General features: G+C 28.5%; 1 protein-coding gene and 1 long non-coding RNA gene across 2 annotated transcripts in view; one reads left to right on the top strand and one right to left on the bottom strand.

Moving 5' to 3' along the window:
• The window catches only part of LOC126733655 (uncharacterized), a 56530-nt gene that overhangs the window by 25963 nt on the left and 11462 nt on the right, over positions 1-19105 (bottom strand). The gene's annotated exons all lie outside the window — the stretch shown is intronic.
• Positions 1-19105, top strand: part of LOC126733652 (uncharacterized) — a 148565-nt gene that overhangs the window by 121851 nt on the left and 7609 nt on the right. The window contains exons 6-9 of the mRNA XM_050437044.1: positions 12990-13734; positions 16509-16626; positions 16680-16873; positions 16932-17033. Coding sequence (XP_050293001.1) covers positions 12990-13734; positions 16509-16626; positions 16680-16873; positions 16932-17033 — 1159 coding nt within the window. The remainder of the gene's footprint in view (positions 1-12989; positions 13735-16508; positions 16627-16679; positions 16874-16931; positions 17034-19105) is intronic.

The raw sequence follows: 19105 nt of genomic DNA, 5'->3' as shown, positions 1-19105 counted from the left end.
TTCAAAAATATTTGAAAAAATTTTAGCTGCCAGACTAACAGAACACTTAAATGCATACGATATTCTCCCATTACGTCAATCAGAATTCAGAAAAGGCTACAGCTGTCGTACAGCATTATTAGATGTCACTGATTCGATCATGTCAAGTCTGGATGCCGGAAATTCTTTACGATGATTACACAAAAGCTTTTGATAAGATAAATCATGAACTACTTTTTGCAATATTAATTATTTAATAGTTTAAAGTTTATATTTTTAAAATAAACCTTTAATAGTTGGAAAATAAACTTAATTTTGTGTTTAACTTAACTCCAGGGATTCCCATTACAGACCTCTATTTTTAGTTCATTTGTTAGTGACATTTCACGATTTTATGGCTCCTTTATAGCATTTGCTAAATGATGTCCAGGTTTTTGCAGACAGATGCTGGAACTCCAGTGATTTGAACTAAATAAAATGAACAGTAAATGATATAGACTTAGGTATTCATTTTGACCAATAGCTTCCATTTTCTACGCATATTTTTTATATTATTTGCGGATAAAATGCGGTGTTTTTTTCTTAGTTGTATATCTTATTTGATATAATTATTATTTCGTACACGTTAATGCATTTCCTTTTTTTACTAGATTTCTTTGCATATGATATTCTACCACTGCAATATAAGATATATACGTATATAGTATCCTACTCAGTGATATATATGTGATATCGGGGTTATTTTATCAGATATTTGAGGTGTAGTGATCGAGTATAAAAACTAGCTATATAAGTCCTTTGTCAATTTTTTTAAATGCCAACATTTTTTAAACTCCTTGTATAAACAGAATCATATATGGTATTGTACATATGTATATTCTACAGTATAATAAATACACCTTGACCATATAGAATTGATAAATATACCAATAGTTTTAATTTAAAAACTGTATCACCTATAATTTTCCTAAAAAGCATTTTTTTCTTAAGCAATTATTTTTTGCAAAAAAACCGTCTTTTATTAATCTTACCTTTACCCCCCCACCCACCCCACACAACTTACCAGTAAGAAATTATATTCGAAAATCAATATTTTCCAAAATAATACGCATGAATAACAGCTGTTTTTTTCATTAATATTTAATGTAATAACACAGTTTGTTTATTTAAATTTGATATAATCATATATCTCTATTAACAAATATTTAATACAAAAACAGTGCTATTTGATTGGATATTATGGACTAAAAACGGTGATTTTTCAAAAGAATTTCTTACTGGACAAATATGTGGGGTGGGTGGGGGGTTAAGGGATATTTAAAAAAAAAAACAATATTTTTGCAGTAATTATATATATATATATATATATATACATATATACAATTTTGAATTTAATAACATTGTTTATTATAAATTTTATATATAAATATTTACTATAAAAACAGCGTTATTAGATTGGATAATATGGACGAAAAACAGTGATTTTTCAGAAAAATCTCATCAAATTATTAATAAGTTCAAAATAATTAATTTTACTGTCACTGAAAAAACTTTTAAATTAAAAACCAAGCTTCTTCTTTTAAATCAAACTTAATTTTTCTTGAATGCCTTTCTTTATTAAAATACTACGCACATGCTAACTAACTGAATGCAACGTAAAATATTCTATTAACATTTATTATTCAAAAATTAACTGTTTAAAAAAAAAGGAAGAAAAAAGAAGTTTTTTTTTCATTCCGTTTCATCCATTTTCCCCTACTGCTTTTTCCCCTCATAAGTATATGCCTACCTCTCTCTTTTTTTTTTAGTTTGTCTATAAGAATTGTTTTTTTTTCTCTCACTTCTTCTATTATAAGCCTTAACAGAATCCAGGAAGTTGTTTCCTTCTTTTCTGGAAGTCTGAATGCATGGCTTTTTAGTTGCCTTACTTGTGTTAACTATATTCTTTATATAACCTATTGTTTTTAATATGCTCTCTTTGTTTAATATTCTAATATTCAATTCCATGTATATAATCATGTTACCTTCTGTAATTATGCTTTTTTTTGTATTGGTGGCTAATAAACGTCTTATTATTATTATTATTATTATTATTATTAAATATTTGATGTGTAGTAATCGAGTTTAAGATATGTAAGTCCCGTGCCAATTTTTTGAAATGCTGAAATGTTCTCCTTTTTGTAACCAGAATCGTATATGATATACGTATATTTTACAGCTTAATAAATATTCCTTGACCAAAAATTTACTAAAAAATCGTTGAATAAATATATATTTAACGATAATAATATATGATGTTCTGCTTGGGATTTCTTCTTTATTGTGCTATTTTATCCTTAAATGCTTAAAAGATTGGTAGGTCACATTACTATCAATATTTCCAATTATCAGGACAAGTCTTGGCCGTAAAAATGTTATTCCAATTAATATATCAGCAAATAAATAACAAATAACCTTTAGTACAAATTATTATTAGTGAATAGTGCAGCCAACCAACAGTTAATTAGCATTAAATCTTTATTTATTAGTTGCAAGGGCAGCCCATAAAATTAGATAAAATACATTTTATTTTATTTATCGAGATTATTTGCCAATTATTATTGATATATGTACTTCTTTCTAATAATTAATTGGTCAGTAATATGGCATTTTTATTATTAGACCAGATACTTCCTTACCAGAGCCTCAGGATAGAATAGTCATGGTTTGTCAAGGAGCTAATTCTTAACTGTTCTTAGATGTTATATATAATAATTTTAAAACTGCTGGAAACTCTGTTTGCCTCAATTATTTCTATGCATCTAGTACTAAATTTTAATACATAATTTAATTTATTACTTTACCAGTGGCTTCCATATGGGCTAGAACGTAGTGAATTGTTTAAAAAAAATGGTACGCCAGTCTACTGGTTTTGTTTTCTTCGACGTACCGCTTTCGCATAAAAAAAAAGAAATCCATTGTTCGAAAATTATTTCTCGCTAAAATTTCAACTTTTAGTTTGATAATATTTACGGTATTTATTATAAGGAAAAAATAACTTCCTTTAAATGTGGAATTCGGTACCAAAAACTGAATTTTTTCTATTGCTAATGTTAAAAATAAGATTTTTTCTTAAAATTTTATCACCCTGCATCTCAAAAATTTTCGGATAAGGGTTTATACCGCAAACTTGCTTATTTTGAGGCCATCATCTACAACTCCTTCAAGTTTATTCCACTAATTATAAAACACCCTGTATATTTAGCATTTTTTAAAAATTTTAAATCCCTATAACATTTTCGTCCGCCCTTTGATTGAGGTGGTCTTGATTGTTCACCATTTCAATAGGCTCTTTTAACTTCAAGTTCAAATAACAATGAAATCTCCGTTGCTGTATCAAGAAATTCGAAAACTTGACGTTCTGAGTCATGATAGTGCTTTGAAAATTGACGATTGATAATTTGTTCAATGTATTAAGAGGTACAGGTTTTTCATCATTTTACAAGATTGTATCATGGTGGTAATCTATTGATATTAATTCTTACTAAATCTTTGTGATTCTGTATCATGAGGATGCTCTGAAAGTGTTGATTGTTCAGTTTTTCTCAATTTTATTGATTGTTAAAGTTCTTATTAGCTATGAATATTGGTTCGCCTAAAGGTGCTTCTTACCAAAGAAAATCTCAGAGTGTAAACCTTGAGATGATTTAAGAATAAGTTAATTCATTGAAAACAAACGTTTTTTTCCCATATATCCAATATTTACATTTTCGGCCTTAGTTTTTTGATAAAATCAATAATACGTAAGAAATTGTCGTTTTTAACCTAATTTTTTTATTTTTCTAATAACTGGCTTAATATCCTTTTTTTAAAGACTCTAAGAACTAAAGAAGTTTTATTTATATTCTGTAACAGGGTGTAATTAACCAGTGAATCAATTAATCTTATACAGTATTAGAATTTTATATAATTTGTAACAGAAATAAAGATGTACGATTCTTGCTAATTTTTTGATAAAAATATATTAAGAATCCCTCGTTCTTAACCTCGCTTTTTTTTGTTTTTTTAATAACTCGTTTAATATTGCTTATTTCGAACAAATTTAGGAATTAAAAAAGTTTTCTTTATTTATTTTCTATATTTTAAAGAGAAAATGGCTTTACTTAATCTTATCTATATACTGCGCGATAGCTAATGATAATTTTACAAATTTTCAATTAATAACCTTATATATTAATGAAATATACAAAATTAATAAAATTTAATATATTTCTGGAAACTTTTGGATAAAATCAATATTTTAGAAATTCCCGGATTTAGCCTCACATTTAATATTGTTTAATTAATTCGTTCAATGTCACTTATTTTGAAAAACTTTAAGAACTTTATTTGGTATTTTCTGCAAGAGTCTGTATATTTTTTATTAAATTATTTGCAAAGTTTCTAATAGAAAATTAAAAAAATATACATATTTTCTTCCTGACAATTTTTCAATGAATCACATGTCCAACTGTCTGGAATCATAAATGTAAATTAAATCAGCTGACTTTCTAGGTAGATTTCAATAGAAGCACGCAATGCCGGAAGCCCCTATACGCAGGCATTGATCCAATGTTGCCGTCCAAAAATTTTCAAACGCGGGAAACTTCAAATTAATTTGAATTTAATTTTTTTTTAATTTTAATGTTATTATACAATATTGCAAATGATAAATCATGTCATCTGTCAATGTTCAATACACGGCATTGAATATAGCACCGTATTATTAGAAATTATATTTGAATTTAATTTTCTTTAATTTCCAAAAATAGCATCATTAGTTCTTATTAGCCTCGTCTGGATTAAAGTTAGATATTATCAGCTGATAATGTAGACATATGTCAATATAACGTCAACAGTATCATGACAGAAGTCCGTATGTCATTGACTTGTTTTTTGACATATTATTTTATTCATTCATTTAATTTTCTCTTATTCATTTAATTTTTTAGGACTGCTAGGGAAAAAAATTAATAATGCACTTGAAAAGAACCCAATGCTTACCGCAACTGCACATAATAATTTTTTTTAAACTTTAACTGACTGGAAAGACGTAATAGACTAAAAAATATGTTTGTCATTTTTTTCAGATAAAACGAAATAAAAAAATAAAGACAGAGAGTGTTCGAACTAATTTGATTTTTTGCGAAAATTGCTAGTTCTTCTTAACAATTAATAAATAAATAAAATTATAATTTAATCCGAATTTTTCATTTTTACAAAATACAATAAACATAACACTCCTTGATTTTTCAAGAAATTATTAAAGCAGTTTCATCTTTGTATCCTAATTTTTATGTCTGAAATGCTTCAAAAGAAAAAAAACACTTTTAAGTAAAAAATAATTAAAATTGAGTATAAATTGAGTGTATATTTAATTGTCTAAATTTCATACCAAAACGAAAAACAGAGAAGGTATTGAGCTCCTAATGGGGTGGCTTACTAAAAAGATTCGTTCACTTAGACCGTCTTAATTAATATATCAAATTATAACTAGGTTTTTGACAAATGAAAAATTAATAATAAATGTAAAAATAAATTATCAAAATAATGAAAAAGTAATATTTGACTAAAGTTCTTATTAATATTTAAAAACATTGAAAAAAGACTATAAGAATATGTAATAATTGGGAAGAAAAACTACATGAAGGTGACAGTTATTGAAAAAAATCTGGTTAGAAACTCAGGAATAATCAGCGTGAATAGACGCTTTTTATTAAAAAATAATTGGGCACTTTCATCAAACAATGAATATCTCAAAAAAAAAAATATATTTAGATTATATCAACTTACTATAAAAATCATACTTAAATGTCCTTAAAATTTCCTGCATTAAAAACAGATGAAGAATAAGAAATATAAGAACATGTTATAATTGGAAAATTAAGGAGGAAAAATTATAAAGCTTACAGTTCATGGAAAAATTAAAAAAAAAAACAGAAAAATAATGAACGTAAATAAACGCTTTTTATAAAAAAACAATTTGGACGATGTCTACAATGAATTCTCCTGCGTGAATTTTCAAATATTTGAAGAATATCAACCCCTAGAAAATAAAAAAAATTATTATTAAATCCGAAATAAAAAACAAATTAGGTGAAATATTTAAAATAAAAGAATCATATTTAAATGTCCTTAAAATTTCCTATATTAAACACAGAAGAAGAAAAAGAAATATAAGAATATGTAATAATTGCAAAATTAAGGAAGAAAAATTATAAAGCTTACAGTTCATGGAAAAATTTTTTAAAAATTGAAAAATAATAAACGCTTTTTATAAAAAATAGTTTGGAATATGCCTATAATGAATTCTCCTGTGTGAAATGTTCCTAATCCAGAAAACTTTTAAATGTCTATAAATTATGTTCATGAAAAAAAAATATATATAATAATTGGAAAAATGAGAAACATTAAAAATGGCGACAATTATTAGAAAAATTAGTTAAAAAAGTCAAAACTTGTAAAAAAAAAATAACTAGGGAAATGCTTGCAATGATACCGTATAAATATATAAAGATTTTTTTTATAATTTAGCTTGTTAAATTTTTACATTATACAAAAAAAAATACAACATATTTATAATCAAATAAATTTAAAACAAATTTCGGCAAATCATTTTTTTTTTCTAAGTTAATTTTTCTCAAGTAAATTAAATTATAAAAAAAACACAAAAACGATAAAATAGCGATAGAGTGAGCCGCAAATAAAAACTAAATTTAAGTAGAAAAAAATATATTTTTTAATAGGAAAATTGAAGAAGAAAAATAAGGGCGAATTTATAAAAGACTCCATAATACATTCGAATAAGAAATTGTTGTTAAATGTTTTACACTTGATGATTCTTTTAATAGGGGCCTTCTTCAGAAACCATTAGGTCCGCTTTCATAAGATAATTGATATTATTAATGAACTTAAACTTTCAAAGTTAAACCAATGAACTGTAAAACGCACTTTTTCACTTCACAAACTGTATTTTAATACGTGCTTCACCAAACCTCCTCGTACCAATGTTACCTATTCGTCCACAACGAATATAAATAATTAATTCTTATTCATGGTATACGGTACAACGGCTTCCTGTATATGGAGAGAAATCTTTAAATGATTTTCGGCTGACCTGCAGCTATAGCATTAAGTAAATAACGATATAAGATTTTTTTACTGAATATTTGATGAAAGGTGTTTTAGAGAAGTACCACTTTTATAGCGAAGTTTGACTTTTAAACTATGCTTCCTACGTTCGCGGATAATATAGGTATTATGTAATCAAAAATCCATAAAGTCATTAAAATCTCATCTGAAGATGGGATCATCATCATCTTTTTTTTGGTTGTGACAAGATCGGTTGTGTAACGAAATTGCTTAATGTATTTAATATCTTTGATTAGGCCTTCTATTAGGGTATATGGTACGTTCATTTCCTATTTCCTAAGATACGTTGAGATAAATGGGAGTAGGAAGCATTTTAGTAGGAAAATATGCAGCAATAAGCTTAATTATTTACATGCTAAATGAGGTTTATATTTCTCTGAAACATGTGCAAAGAAATTTAGATCTGAAGTGCCTAAAGTGGATCGGGTTATAGTTTTACCGTCACTATGCTCATGCATTACTAGAAATCCGTCATTAGAACACAAAGAGAGTTACATCAAGTGTTTGTAAAAAAATTTCGTTAAATATTAGAAAAAAAAGTAAAATTCCTGTTAAATATAAGGTGAAATTTACCACAACTATAAAAATTTGTAATAATTGAGAAATTAACGAAGAAAAACTATAAAAGTTGACAATTATTGCAAAAAATCTGGCAAAAAACTCAAAAATAATGAACGTAAATAGACGTTTTTTATAAAAAAATAATTTGGTACTTTCATCAAAAAAGATGTTTACGATGAAGTCTTTTTCTTTCGAATTTCTCAAAAAAACGAACGATTTAAATAACTGGAAAAATCATATTTAAATGTCTTTAAAATTTCCTATATTAAAAACAGAAGAAGAAAAAGAAATATAAGAATAAGAATATGTAATAATTGGAAAATTAAGGAAGAAAAATTATAAATGCTTACAGTTATTGGAAAAATTAAAAAAAAAACTAAAAAATAATGAACGCAGATAAACGCTTTTTATAAAAAACAGTTGGGAAGATGTCAACAATGTATTCTCCTGTGTGAATTTTGAAATATTTTAAGAATATCAATCCCTGGAAAATAGAAAAAATATTATTATTAAATCCAAAATAAAAAACAAATAAGGTGAAATATTTAAAATTAAACGAAGGCAAAGAAATACGTCAATAACCTGAAGGACGTAAATAATTACGTCTAAATTACGACATAAAATATTATTAAAAAAAATTAACTTATAATACATGAAAGACGTGAATCATTAGATCAAGTTCAAGAAAAACCTAAAAAGTTACATCAAATATTGCGAGAAAATGAAAAATATAAAAATATTAAACTTCACAATTTTAGCTACTTTAGATAAAACTTAAGTTATGAAGCGTAAATCTACTTCACCCTGTGTATCTATGAAGTGATTGTAGAACACTAGTATATTCCTCTAATTACCATATTATTATATGAGATCTCTTTATTTCAAACGTCAATGATTCTTGGATCTGAGATAGATATGGAAAAGACCTTCGTTGCACAAATAAAATATTTTCCTTATCTCTAATGTAGTTCATATCTTCTTAGTAATACTACTTAGGTCTTCTTAAGATTGTAAGGGTCTGAAAGTTTTACTCTTTAAAAATGGTAAAAATATTAATTTTTCTATCTGTACCACATGGCAAAAATTAACTATCGAAAAACCATTTGAGCAATCTGACATTTAATCAGTGAGAAACACGTATTTTATTCCTATTTTAGCGTCGAGAGAACGATCACGTGATCGCTGCATCACGTCTGAATACTTGATCACGTGACGTACGTCGGGATTAGAGGGCGTGACTTGATTTCTGTTAATTACGAGGGATTTGCTTAAAATTTTATCTGGTCAATGTTTTGAGTTATGGATGTTTTGTCGAATGCTCAGAAAAAAACTAATTACAAAAATATATCTGGTAAATTTTTTGAGTTATCAACATTTTGTCCAATTCTTAGAAAAAAAGACACTTTTTCTAAAAATAATTTTTTTCTCAAAATCTTGTGAAAATTTTAAAAAACGCTGAAGTACGTGTCTAACCAAATTGTCCAGAGAATATGTGTACAAATTTTCAAAAATATATCTGGTCAATTTTTTGAGTTATCATCAACATTTTGTCGAATTTAAAAAAAAAACGCTGAAGTAGGTATCTGACCAAATTGTCCAGAGAATATGTGTACAATTTATCAAAAATATATCTGGTCAATTTTTTGAGTTATCAACATTTTGTCGAATTTTTAGAAAAAAAGACACTTTTTCCAAAAATAATTTTTCTCTCAAAATCTTGTGAAAATTTTGAAAAACGCTGAAATAGGTGTTTAACCAAATTGTCTAGAGAATATGTGTACAATTTATTAAAAGTATGTTTGATCAATTTTTTGAGTGATCAACATTTTGTTGAATTTTTAGAAAAAAAAAACACTTTTTCCAGAAATAATTTTTTTCTCAAAATCTTGTGAAAATTTTGAAAAACGTTGAAATAGGTATCCAACCAAATTGTCCAGAGAATATGTGTGCAATTTATCATAAGTATGTCTAATCAATTTTTTGAGTTATCAACATTTTGTCGAATTTGTAGAAAAAAAAACACTTTTTCCAAAAATAATTTTTTTCTCAAAATCTTGTAAAAATTTTGAAAAACGCTGAAATAGGTGTCTAACTAAATTTTCCAGAAAACATGTGTATTAATTTTCAAAAGTATGTGTGGTCTCAATTTTTTGAGTTATCAACATTTTGTCGAATTTAAAAAAAAGACACTTTTTCCAAAAATAACTTTTTTCTTAAAATCTTGTAAAAATTTTGAAAAACGCTAAAATAGGTGTTTGACCAAATTGTCCAGAGAATATGTGTACAATTTATCAAAAATATATCTGGTCAATTTTTTGAGTTATCAACATTTTGTCGAATTTTTAGAAAAAAAGACACTTTTTCCAAAAATAATTTTTCTCTCAAAATCTTGTGAAAATTTTGAAAAACGCTGAAGTAAGTGTCTAACCAAATTGTCCAGAGAATTCGTGTACAAATTTTCAAAAGTATGTCTGGTCAATTTTTTGAGTTATCAACATTTTGTCAAATTAAAAAAAAAAAAAACACTTTTTCCACAAATAATTTTTTCCTCAAAATCTTGTGAAAATTTTGAAAAACGCTGAAGTAAGTGTCTAACCAAATTGTCCAGAGAATTCGTGTACAAATTTTCAAAAGTATGTCTGGTCAATTTTTTGAGTTATCAACATTTTGTCGAATTTTTAGAAAAAAATTAAAATCTTGTGAATCTTGCGAATTTGTGCATAACTAATTTAATCAACTAGTTTTTATTCAATATTTAGTTCTAAAATTTATTAAGGCTTAAAATTTTTTTTTTTAAATTTAATTTTTTCATCTTTAAATTTGCCTTCTAAGTTTTTTTTAAACTCAATTCTTTAATTAATTAATGTTAAATTTTCTTAACATATTTTTAATTTTAATCATGATTTTAGGTAAAATTAAATTTTAGCCTAAATTTTTTTATTTTTAAATATTTAAATTTTTTAATTAATTCTAAATATTTATTAAAAGTTAAAAAAATCATTTTAATTTAATTGAAAAAGAGGCTAATAATTACTATTACAGTATTAGTTTTCAAAATTTTGTTAAGGGTTAAGTAATATATTATATTTTAATTAACAAAAAAAACTAAAAAGTAATCAAGAGATTTTTGAAATTATTTTTTTTATTAAAATTTGCATGATTTTCGCATATTCAAGCGACATGAAATAACCTCTTTATATGTAGTGAGCAACCTGACAGACACAAAACACAAAAATATAGAGAAGTGGTGGTTGCATATAAACTGATAGAAATTCTTTTGACAAATCAAGTAGCGTCCTCTCGCTTGGCAACGGAAACTGTTGTAACTAACTTGACAGTTTGACGTGCCTAATTGGACCAATCAAAATGGTTGAAAGGCGTGGCTAATTTAAGCCGCGAAAATCAAATTTCATTTAATTTGAAAATCTTGTTATGTACATACCTATCATCAATTATAAAATGGAAATAATACAATGGTTATCTTTAATACATTTATTATTTAATTCTCCTGAAAAAAATTGCTTCAAAATCAATTTTTTAATTGTGAAAAAGAAAACGAGAGGCCAAACATGTTGTTATATGTATTTATACTATTCAAGTAAAAAATTAAATACTTGAAACATGAAACCTCTTCATTGAAACCAACTGAAATAGACTTTATTAAAGACTAAAATGTCAATAGAAAAACGTAGTATAGTAATAAAATAAAATTACATTTTCTTACCAGCAACCTGAAATAGCTGCAAATCAATTAAAGCATTACTTTCGACATTAAAAGAGAACTTTTAAAAAAAAAAGTTATTAATTTAAAATAGAATCTTCAAAACAATACCAACCCACACTTCCAGCATACATTTAAATGAAAAACAAACTAAAATGATAATGACAATGACAAATGGTGTTCCTTCAGTCAATGTCAACGACGTCATATCTCTGTCAGCTCCCTGTCAATGTTGCCAAGCAAGATGGCCGACATACGATTCCGATTTTCACCACACAAACTTCGTACATGTGCTGACAGATGTAAACTTAAGTTACGTTTATATTTTGTACGTTATTAAGGCGCATTCACATCAATTATCATCATCTAAAAAAATTTCCTGCAAGCCATATAAAGGCAAACATTCAAGTTAAGTTAAAATAATTTTTTCATTAAAAATCGAATATAAATAAATTGACGAATTATAAGCAGGACTGGCGTGGGACTCTGTAAATTTTCTCTATTTAGAGAAGGAAGCGAAGAGACAAAGATAGCTTAATGCCTTGCCACTCTATAAACATTTCCTTATAAACTTCGTTGTTGCTCGGGCATAGAGAATTCGATAATTATCTATCCTAAAAACATCAGACAATTGAGCATAGTCCAGCTGTGAATACAAGAAGAAAAAGAAAATGACATCGACAATATTGACATTTTGACTTTTTTTTTATTTTGCTTATGTCAAAAGTTTGTTGTGATGTGAAACTTAGAACTTCGTTTTTGGCTTTGTTTTACTGTTTTACATTAATTTTCATCGGTTCTAGCGCCTAAAACGCTTAGTTCAGGCACTTAAAACTTTAAAATGCTTCCTGTGCAAAGATTTTTAATTAACGAGTTAGAAAATCGAATTAACAGAAATAATATTATGATGTATACCCACTTTTTATCGATAATGATTTGCAATTGCAAGGTGTAATTTTACATAGGATATTATTTACTTGAGGGAATGGATGAGTATTTACCTAGTAAAATAATTTGATTTCTCCTTTTCCTTTTACCCTAAATCACAGAACACAAATATAAATAAAAAACGAAAAACTGAAAATAAATCATGACATAACACTTAAAAAAATGAGGTAGTGATTCCCGTCCATCGCACGTTAAATTTTTTTCTCCCTCCTAATAAAATTTCCCCGTTCACGATGTAAGGACGGGGAGTCGGTACCAAATCCAAATAATTAAGCCAATAGTTTATTCTTTCCCACAATACACGCTAAAAAAGGAAGAAAATAATATCTTTACAATAGAAAGGTCCTTTTCGTTGTCGCTTAAGAAAGCTATGTCGTCTATATTCGTTCTGTAATGAAAAACCCCGAACGGCGTTACAGAGTACGAAATACCGTAGAGATAGAGAATAAAGAGTTTATCTATCGCTATTTGCGTTACAGAGTCCCACCTCTGGTTCCCTAATCTTTCTAGTGCTGTTCAATATTCCTAAGAAAAACTCTATTTAAAGATTTTTATCGATTCATATTGACTCTTTTCTACCATATTTACTAAACTCTCTCGTCTCTTTTAGATGACGAAGATTGGAATGGTGAGCCAGGAGATTCTGCACTGTACCTCATGCACGGAAGCCACCAAGTCCCCTTAAGAGCCAACAAAACTCCAGATTCCAGCCTGGAAAACACCAGAGAAAAACCTTACCGTGAAAAAAGTGCCAAATACACACACGAAGACCTTAAATTCTCAAAGTCCTTTGACGATGACTATCGGAAATCTCTCTCTCATAACGTCACCAAATACTTGGAAAAACCGATAGCGAAATTTAGCGATAACAAGTATTTACAAAGGCAAAAATCTATGGTGAGAGATAAAGAAGAGGAAAAAGAAGTGTCCAAGAACAATTTTAGGAAATCTCTGGAAAGAGAACTGATAAATAGAAGTGCCAATAAGTATCTGGAAAAATCGTTATCGAAATCCGAAAAGCACCACGAGCGGGACGAAGATAGAAAACAATATTTTTACGAAGATAGAAGTTATGAGCCGCCAGAGAGGCGGGTCAGTAAGCCTGCGCAATACTTCGAAGATGACGGATTTGACGAGGAAAATGTCCGATCCAGAAACAACTCCAGTGATTTTGACAAGGATCGGCCGTCAAGGAGTTTTTCTTACGAAGAAGAGGTTTTCTATGAGGAAAAACGACCACTCAAGACACAATCTAGACAAAGGGTCAACGATGAAGCCGATTTAAGAGCTAAGGACAAATTTAACCCTAACGATCCTAGGTTTTATGAGCCTAGAAGTCCTCCACGACCACAAAGGTAAGAATAGTTTTAATTATAGTATATATATTACGGTAATTAACCAATTTACAAAATTAATATAGTATATAAAATACTCAATAAAATAAGATTTTATATCGCAATAAAGCACTTGAAGTATTAGCACTATCATTTTACGTCGTACTATCGTCTTTACGTCGAGTCTCCAATTTTTCAATGTTCAGCAATCTATACATTTCATTGTATTTAATATCAATACAAGGAATATTTAGCTTGTAAGCAATGTATCTTATGAATTTACGTTGAACTTTTTCTAGACACATTATAATATTTAGCATAATAAGGTGACTCAAATTGACTGCGAACTAATGAAAAATACAGAAGTTTGATGGAATCAATACTGTTGAAATCATGAGTGTGCCTCCTAATAAAACCCAACATTTTGTAAGCCTTATTACACAGATTTTCAATATTTTTTGAAAAAGTCACGTATCTCTGATACCTTCTCAATAAGTGAACTCATTAGATGGTACTGATGAAATGGTGGACTAAAACTCCTGGTAAATTGAATATATTTGCATTTTTTAGCACTTAGGACCATTTTATTGTTCTTGCACCAGGGTTAAATAAAATTTTCCAGCAAAGGTTAAATAAAAAAGGGGCAAAATGGGCACCCTGAGAAACCCCAGTCACGGGAAAAGGACTAGAATAAAAGTTATTTATATCTTTACAATCTGTGTTCTTTTAGATAGATATGACTTTAACCATGCCAAGAGACAACTACCGATGCCATAGAGTGACAATTTCGTAACCAGGAGAGAATGATTAACCCTGTCAAAGGCCTTGGAAAAGTCAGTATATACGGAATCAACAGACATACCATCCTCCAAGGCCCCCGACAAAGCTGTTTGGTAAAGCAACAAATTAGTGGTAATGGACCTACCCCTGACAAAGCCATGCTGCTTAGTTGAGATTATGTTTTTAAATGTCTCTGATAAAAAATCTGTGAAAGAACCTGTGCAAAGTGACAAGCCAGAGAAACAGGACATAGATAATTTTTCACATCATCCCTCTGAGCAGTATTCTTAAATATAGGAGTCAAATTATTTAACTTCCATGAGGTTGTAAAACTACCTGTCTTGAAAGACAAATTATAAATCAGCCATCCAACCAATCGTGCCAAAGCAAAAGCACAGTGTTTTATGAAGACAGCTGGAATACAGTTAGGCATAGGGCCCTTATTGACATTGGTTAACTTTTTAAAGACTTCAGATATTTGTACATGCGTTGCATTAATATTAAGAGGACATGCAATATCAGGCTGTGTAAATTCATGAACATAAAATTCATCAGAAGAGTAGACTGAAGAAAAATATTGTGCAGATAAAGATGCTATTTCATGGCCATTTTCACCCACTGCATCTAAATATTTCACAGTAGATGGAATACTGTTATTTTGTGTCTTATCTCTTATATAATTTCAGAAATATTTAGGGTTACTGGAAATAGAAGATTGGGTCTGCTCAATATAGTTTGAGTAGCACTGATCGGCCTGATTTTTACAGATTACTCTACATTTCACTCACTAAGATTACTGAACATTTCATAGTCTTTAAAGGTTATTTGTACTTGTACGGACTGTTTATACTTTGCATGTGCCAATTTTTTTTGCAAGACATTTGATTTCAGTTCTATGCTGAACCATATTGAAAACTTGAATTTTTTGTTAATTTTTATGATATGTACAAAATAGGTGAGAGCGTTGCCTGAATGCATTATACAAACAGTCCACATTAGCGTTAACATCAGATGAGAATAAACTATCCCAATCCGCATCAAGAAGGTAGCTGTTAAGACCTGCATAATCTGCATTCTTGAAGTCGTGTATTTCTTCTCAATAATCAAGAGATTCAAAATTGTTTAACTTTATAAAAATCACTAATGCAGTATGATGTCGATCACATTTAATTAAAAGATCATTTGAGCATGATAGGGTATCATTACTATTATTATTAAAAATTAGATCTAGATTGAAATGTTATTGATCTGATACATGTTAAGGTATGGCATTATTTCTAATAAAGATCTGCCGGCCCCACAACACCACTACTAATCATTCCAAGAGAGTCATTATACCAAGTCAATTTTGGTAGATTAAAATCACCGAAAGCAAAATTGAGCTGTCTATTGACCCTAGTCTTCGGCCACCCTCTCATTTGTCTCACAAAAACGTTGGTAGTCTTCGGGTTTAGAATTGGGAGGAGTGTAAAAGCAATAAAAAATACTTCTCACTTTACCAAAAATAACGGACCAGCAATAAGTACTCCACCATTCCTGGTTTTAACATTCCGTTCGAAACATCTGTCGCATCTATAAATAGTAAAGTTATGCAGACCCAGTTCACTGTCCAAGAAGTTGCTGTTCAATGAAGTTTCACTCAATATCATCACACCATATACTGAAGTTGAAGCATTTTTGCAAACTTCAACCAACTTTGTTCTTAAGCCATTTACATTCGGATAATAAACTGTCATTTTATTAAGAGCTATCAATTGCCTTGTATGTGTACATTTGGTCTTTGAAAATTCACATTTGAATTTCTGGGTTTATATTCAAATGGACGAAATACAATTCATGTCATAATATTTATCACTTACACCAACTTTAAATGATTTGATGCCATTACGAGAAGGTAGCTGATATACAACTACGTCTTTGTTGTCATCTATCTTCGCTTGATTTTTGACAAAGTCAATAATGGCAGTCAATAATATTATAAGCAATAGTATAACAACTGTTTTTTTTACCCAAAGAGATACTGAAGAGTTTACCTTTGACACTAAGAGGTACTACTACGAAGATGCCACTAACTCAATCAACAGAAGGCAGTCACAGTTCAGACAAAGATCACCTACTCCAGATGAAGTGAAGGTGAGAACAACAAAAATGCCATTTGAAATTGGAACTTTATTCATCCTTTTTAGGCCCCACGAGATCGATTTAAAGATGCGAAAGAAAAATTTTTATTAATGGAAAAGGAGCGTCTAGAACAAGAGAGACGAAATCCGGAACCTCCGATATCTCCGACGATACAACGAGATAAGATTCATTTTATAAAGAGGCATCAGAGCATGGCGTACCCCTCGAAGGACCATCTCAGGACCAAATATGAGGAAAGGTGGGTGTACTGAGGGTTGCATAAAGTTATAGCGATACAGACTTTGAATGCGTTTTAGATTTAGCAATGAGAGAAATGATTTTTCTGAAGAAGTAAGACCCAAACCGGCTCCCAGATATAATCACGAAGAAGTAAGATATCGGCAGAAAGAACGAGATGGGTAAGTAATTTTTGTTAAGGATTAGTTAATATTGGGGAATATTTTTGCGTGTTTGTGAATTCAGTATGAGGCCGAACTTTTGTATTTGTTAATATATACATTTTCTTTCCATCTCACCGCATATAAACATCAACATTTAGCAATCTACTATGCCAATACACTCTTTCCTTCTTTTACTATTGTACTCATCGTCTTGTTCTTAAAGCAGTAGTTTTTAGATAGTCTAGTTTATCACCAAGAAATCAGTCTACCTTGAGGATCAGAGCTCAGATATTCAATACATAACAAGTATAACGTCTTTTACCATGTATTTTGGAAATTTAATTACGCTTAGATATTCAGCATCATCTACATAAGTCTACAGAATTCAATTTCCTATGATAGATAAAAAGGAATGATCCTCAGAAAAGGTAAAGGTATTAATAGGTAAACAGGTGATAGGTACTAAACTGCTCAAGGCTTCAAAAAAATAGATTTTTTATGATAAATAAATTTAGAAAGATAGTTTTATGTTTTTAACTTTGTAATCCAAAAGGAATGATTTTAATTGACTGAAATTAATGATCCATTCCACGAATGTATTTGTAACATTCGTCATACAGTGTCAACATTTAAAACGTCTCGTATAATGAATGCTTTAATACAAGGGATCCAATATTGAACAATGTGAAACTAATGAAGACAGAAGCACACATTTTTCTCTCATCATCAATTCGTACAACTTTTTTAAGATTCGTAAAAGCAGTTGAGGAATATTAATTAAGATTAAACTTCCTCAACTTCTTTTACGATTCCAGAGGGTTGATTTTTTAAAGTTTTTTAAATTTCAAGCATTTTAATTAAATCTATGTCTCAATTGCCTGGAATAATTAATTAATTTATTACGTTAAAGTTAAAATTGTTTTCCAATTCCAGGCAGTCAAAGAATTTTAATCAAGATTAAACTTCAACTGCTTGGAATAATTAATTAATTACTTAATGGCATCAAAGTTGCTGAAAATTACTGTACAATTCCAGGCAGTTGAGTCATTTTAATTAAGATTAAACTTCCTCAACTTCTTTTACGATTTCAGAGGGTTGATTTTTTAAAGTTTTTTAAATTTCAAGCATTTTAATTAAATCTATGTCTCAATTGCCTGGAATAATTAATTAATTTTTTATGTTAAAGTTAAAATTGTTTTCCAATTCCAGGCAGTCAAAGCATTTTAATAAAGATTAAACCTCAACTGCCTGGAATAATTAATTAATTACTTAATGGCGTCAAAGTTACTGAAAATGACTACAATTCCAGGCAGTTGAGTCATTTTAATTAAGATTAAAATTCCTCAACTTCTTTCACGATTCCAGAGGGTTGATTTTTTAAAGTTTTTTAAATTTCAAGCATTTTAGTTAAATCTATGTCTCAATTGCCTGGAATAATTAATTAATTTTTTATGTTAAAGTTAAAATTGTTTTCCAATTCCAGGCAGTCAAAGCATTTTAATAAAGATTAAACCTCAACTGCCTGGAATAATTAATTAATTACTTAATGGCGTCAAAGTTACTGAAAATGACTACAATTCCAGGCAGTTGGGTCATTTTAATTAATATTAAAATGTCTCAACTTCTTTTACGATTCCAGAAGGTTTATTTTTTAAAGTTTTTTTAAATTTCAAGCATTTTAATTAAATCTATGTCCGAATTGCCTGGAATAATTAATTAATTACTTAATGGCGTCAAAGTTACTGAAAATTACTGTAAAATTCTAGGCAGTTGAGTCGTTTTAATTAATATTAAAGTTCCTCAACTTCTTTTACGATTCCAGAGGGTTGATTTTTTAAAGTTTTTTAAATTTCAAGCATTCTCATTAAATCTATGATGTCTCAATTGCCTGGAATAATTAATTAATTTTTTACGTTAAAGTTAAAATTGTTTTCCAATTCCAGGCAGTCAAAGCATTTTAATAAAGATCAAAGTTACTGAAAATTACTGTACAATTCCAGGCAGTTAAGGTATCTTAATTAAGATTAAAATTCCTCAACTTATTTTACGATTCCAAAGGGTTGATTTTTGAAAGTTCTTTTAAATTCAAG

Source organism: Anthonomus grandis, chromosome 2, assembly GCF_022605725.1.
Source record: "Anthonomus grandis grandis chromosome 2, icAntGran1.3, whole genome shotgun sequence".
Classification (NCBI taxonomy): domain Eukaryota; kingdom Metazoa; phylum Arthropoda; class Insecta; order Coleoptera; family Curculionidae; genus Anthonomus; species Anthonomus grandis.
The sequence above is the reverse complement of the archived record's forward strand: the minus strand, read 5'-3'. Positions and strand labels throughout refer to the sequence as shown.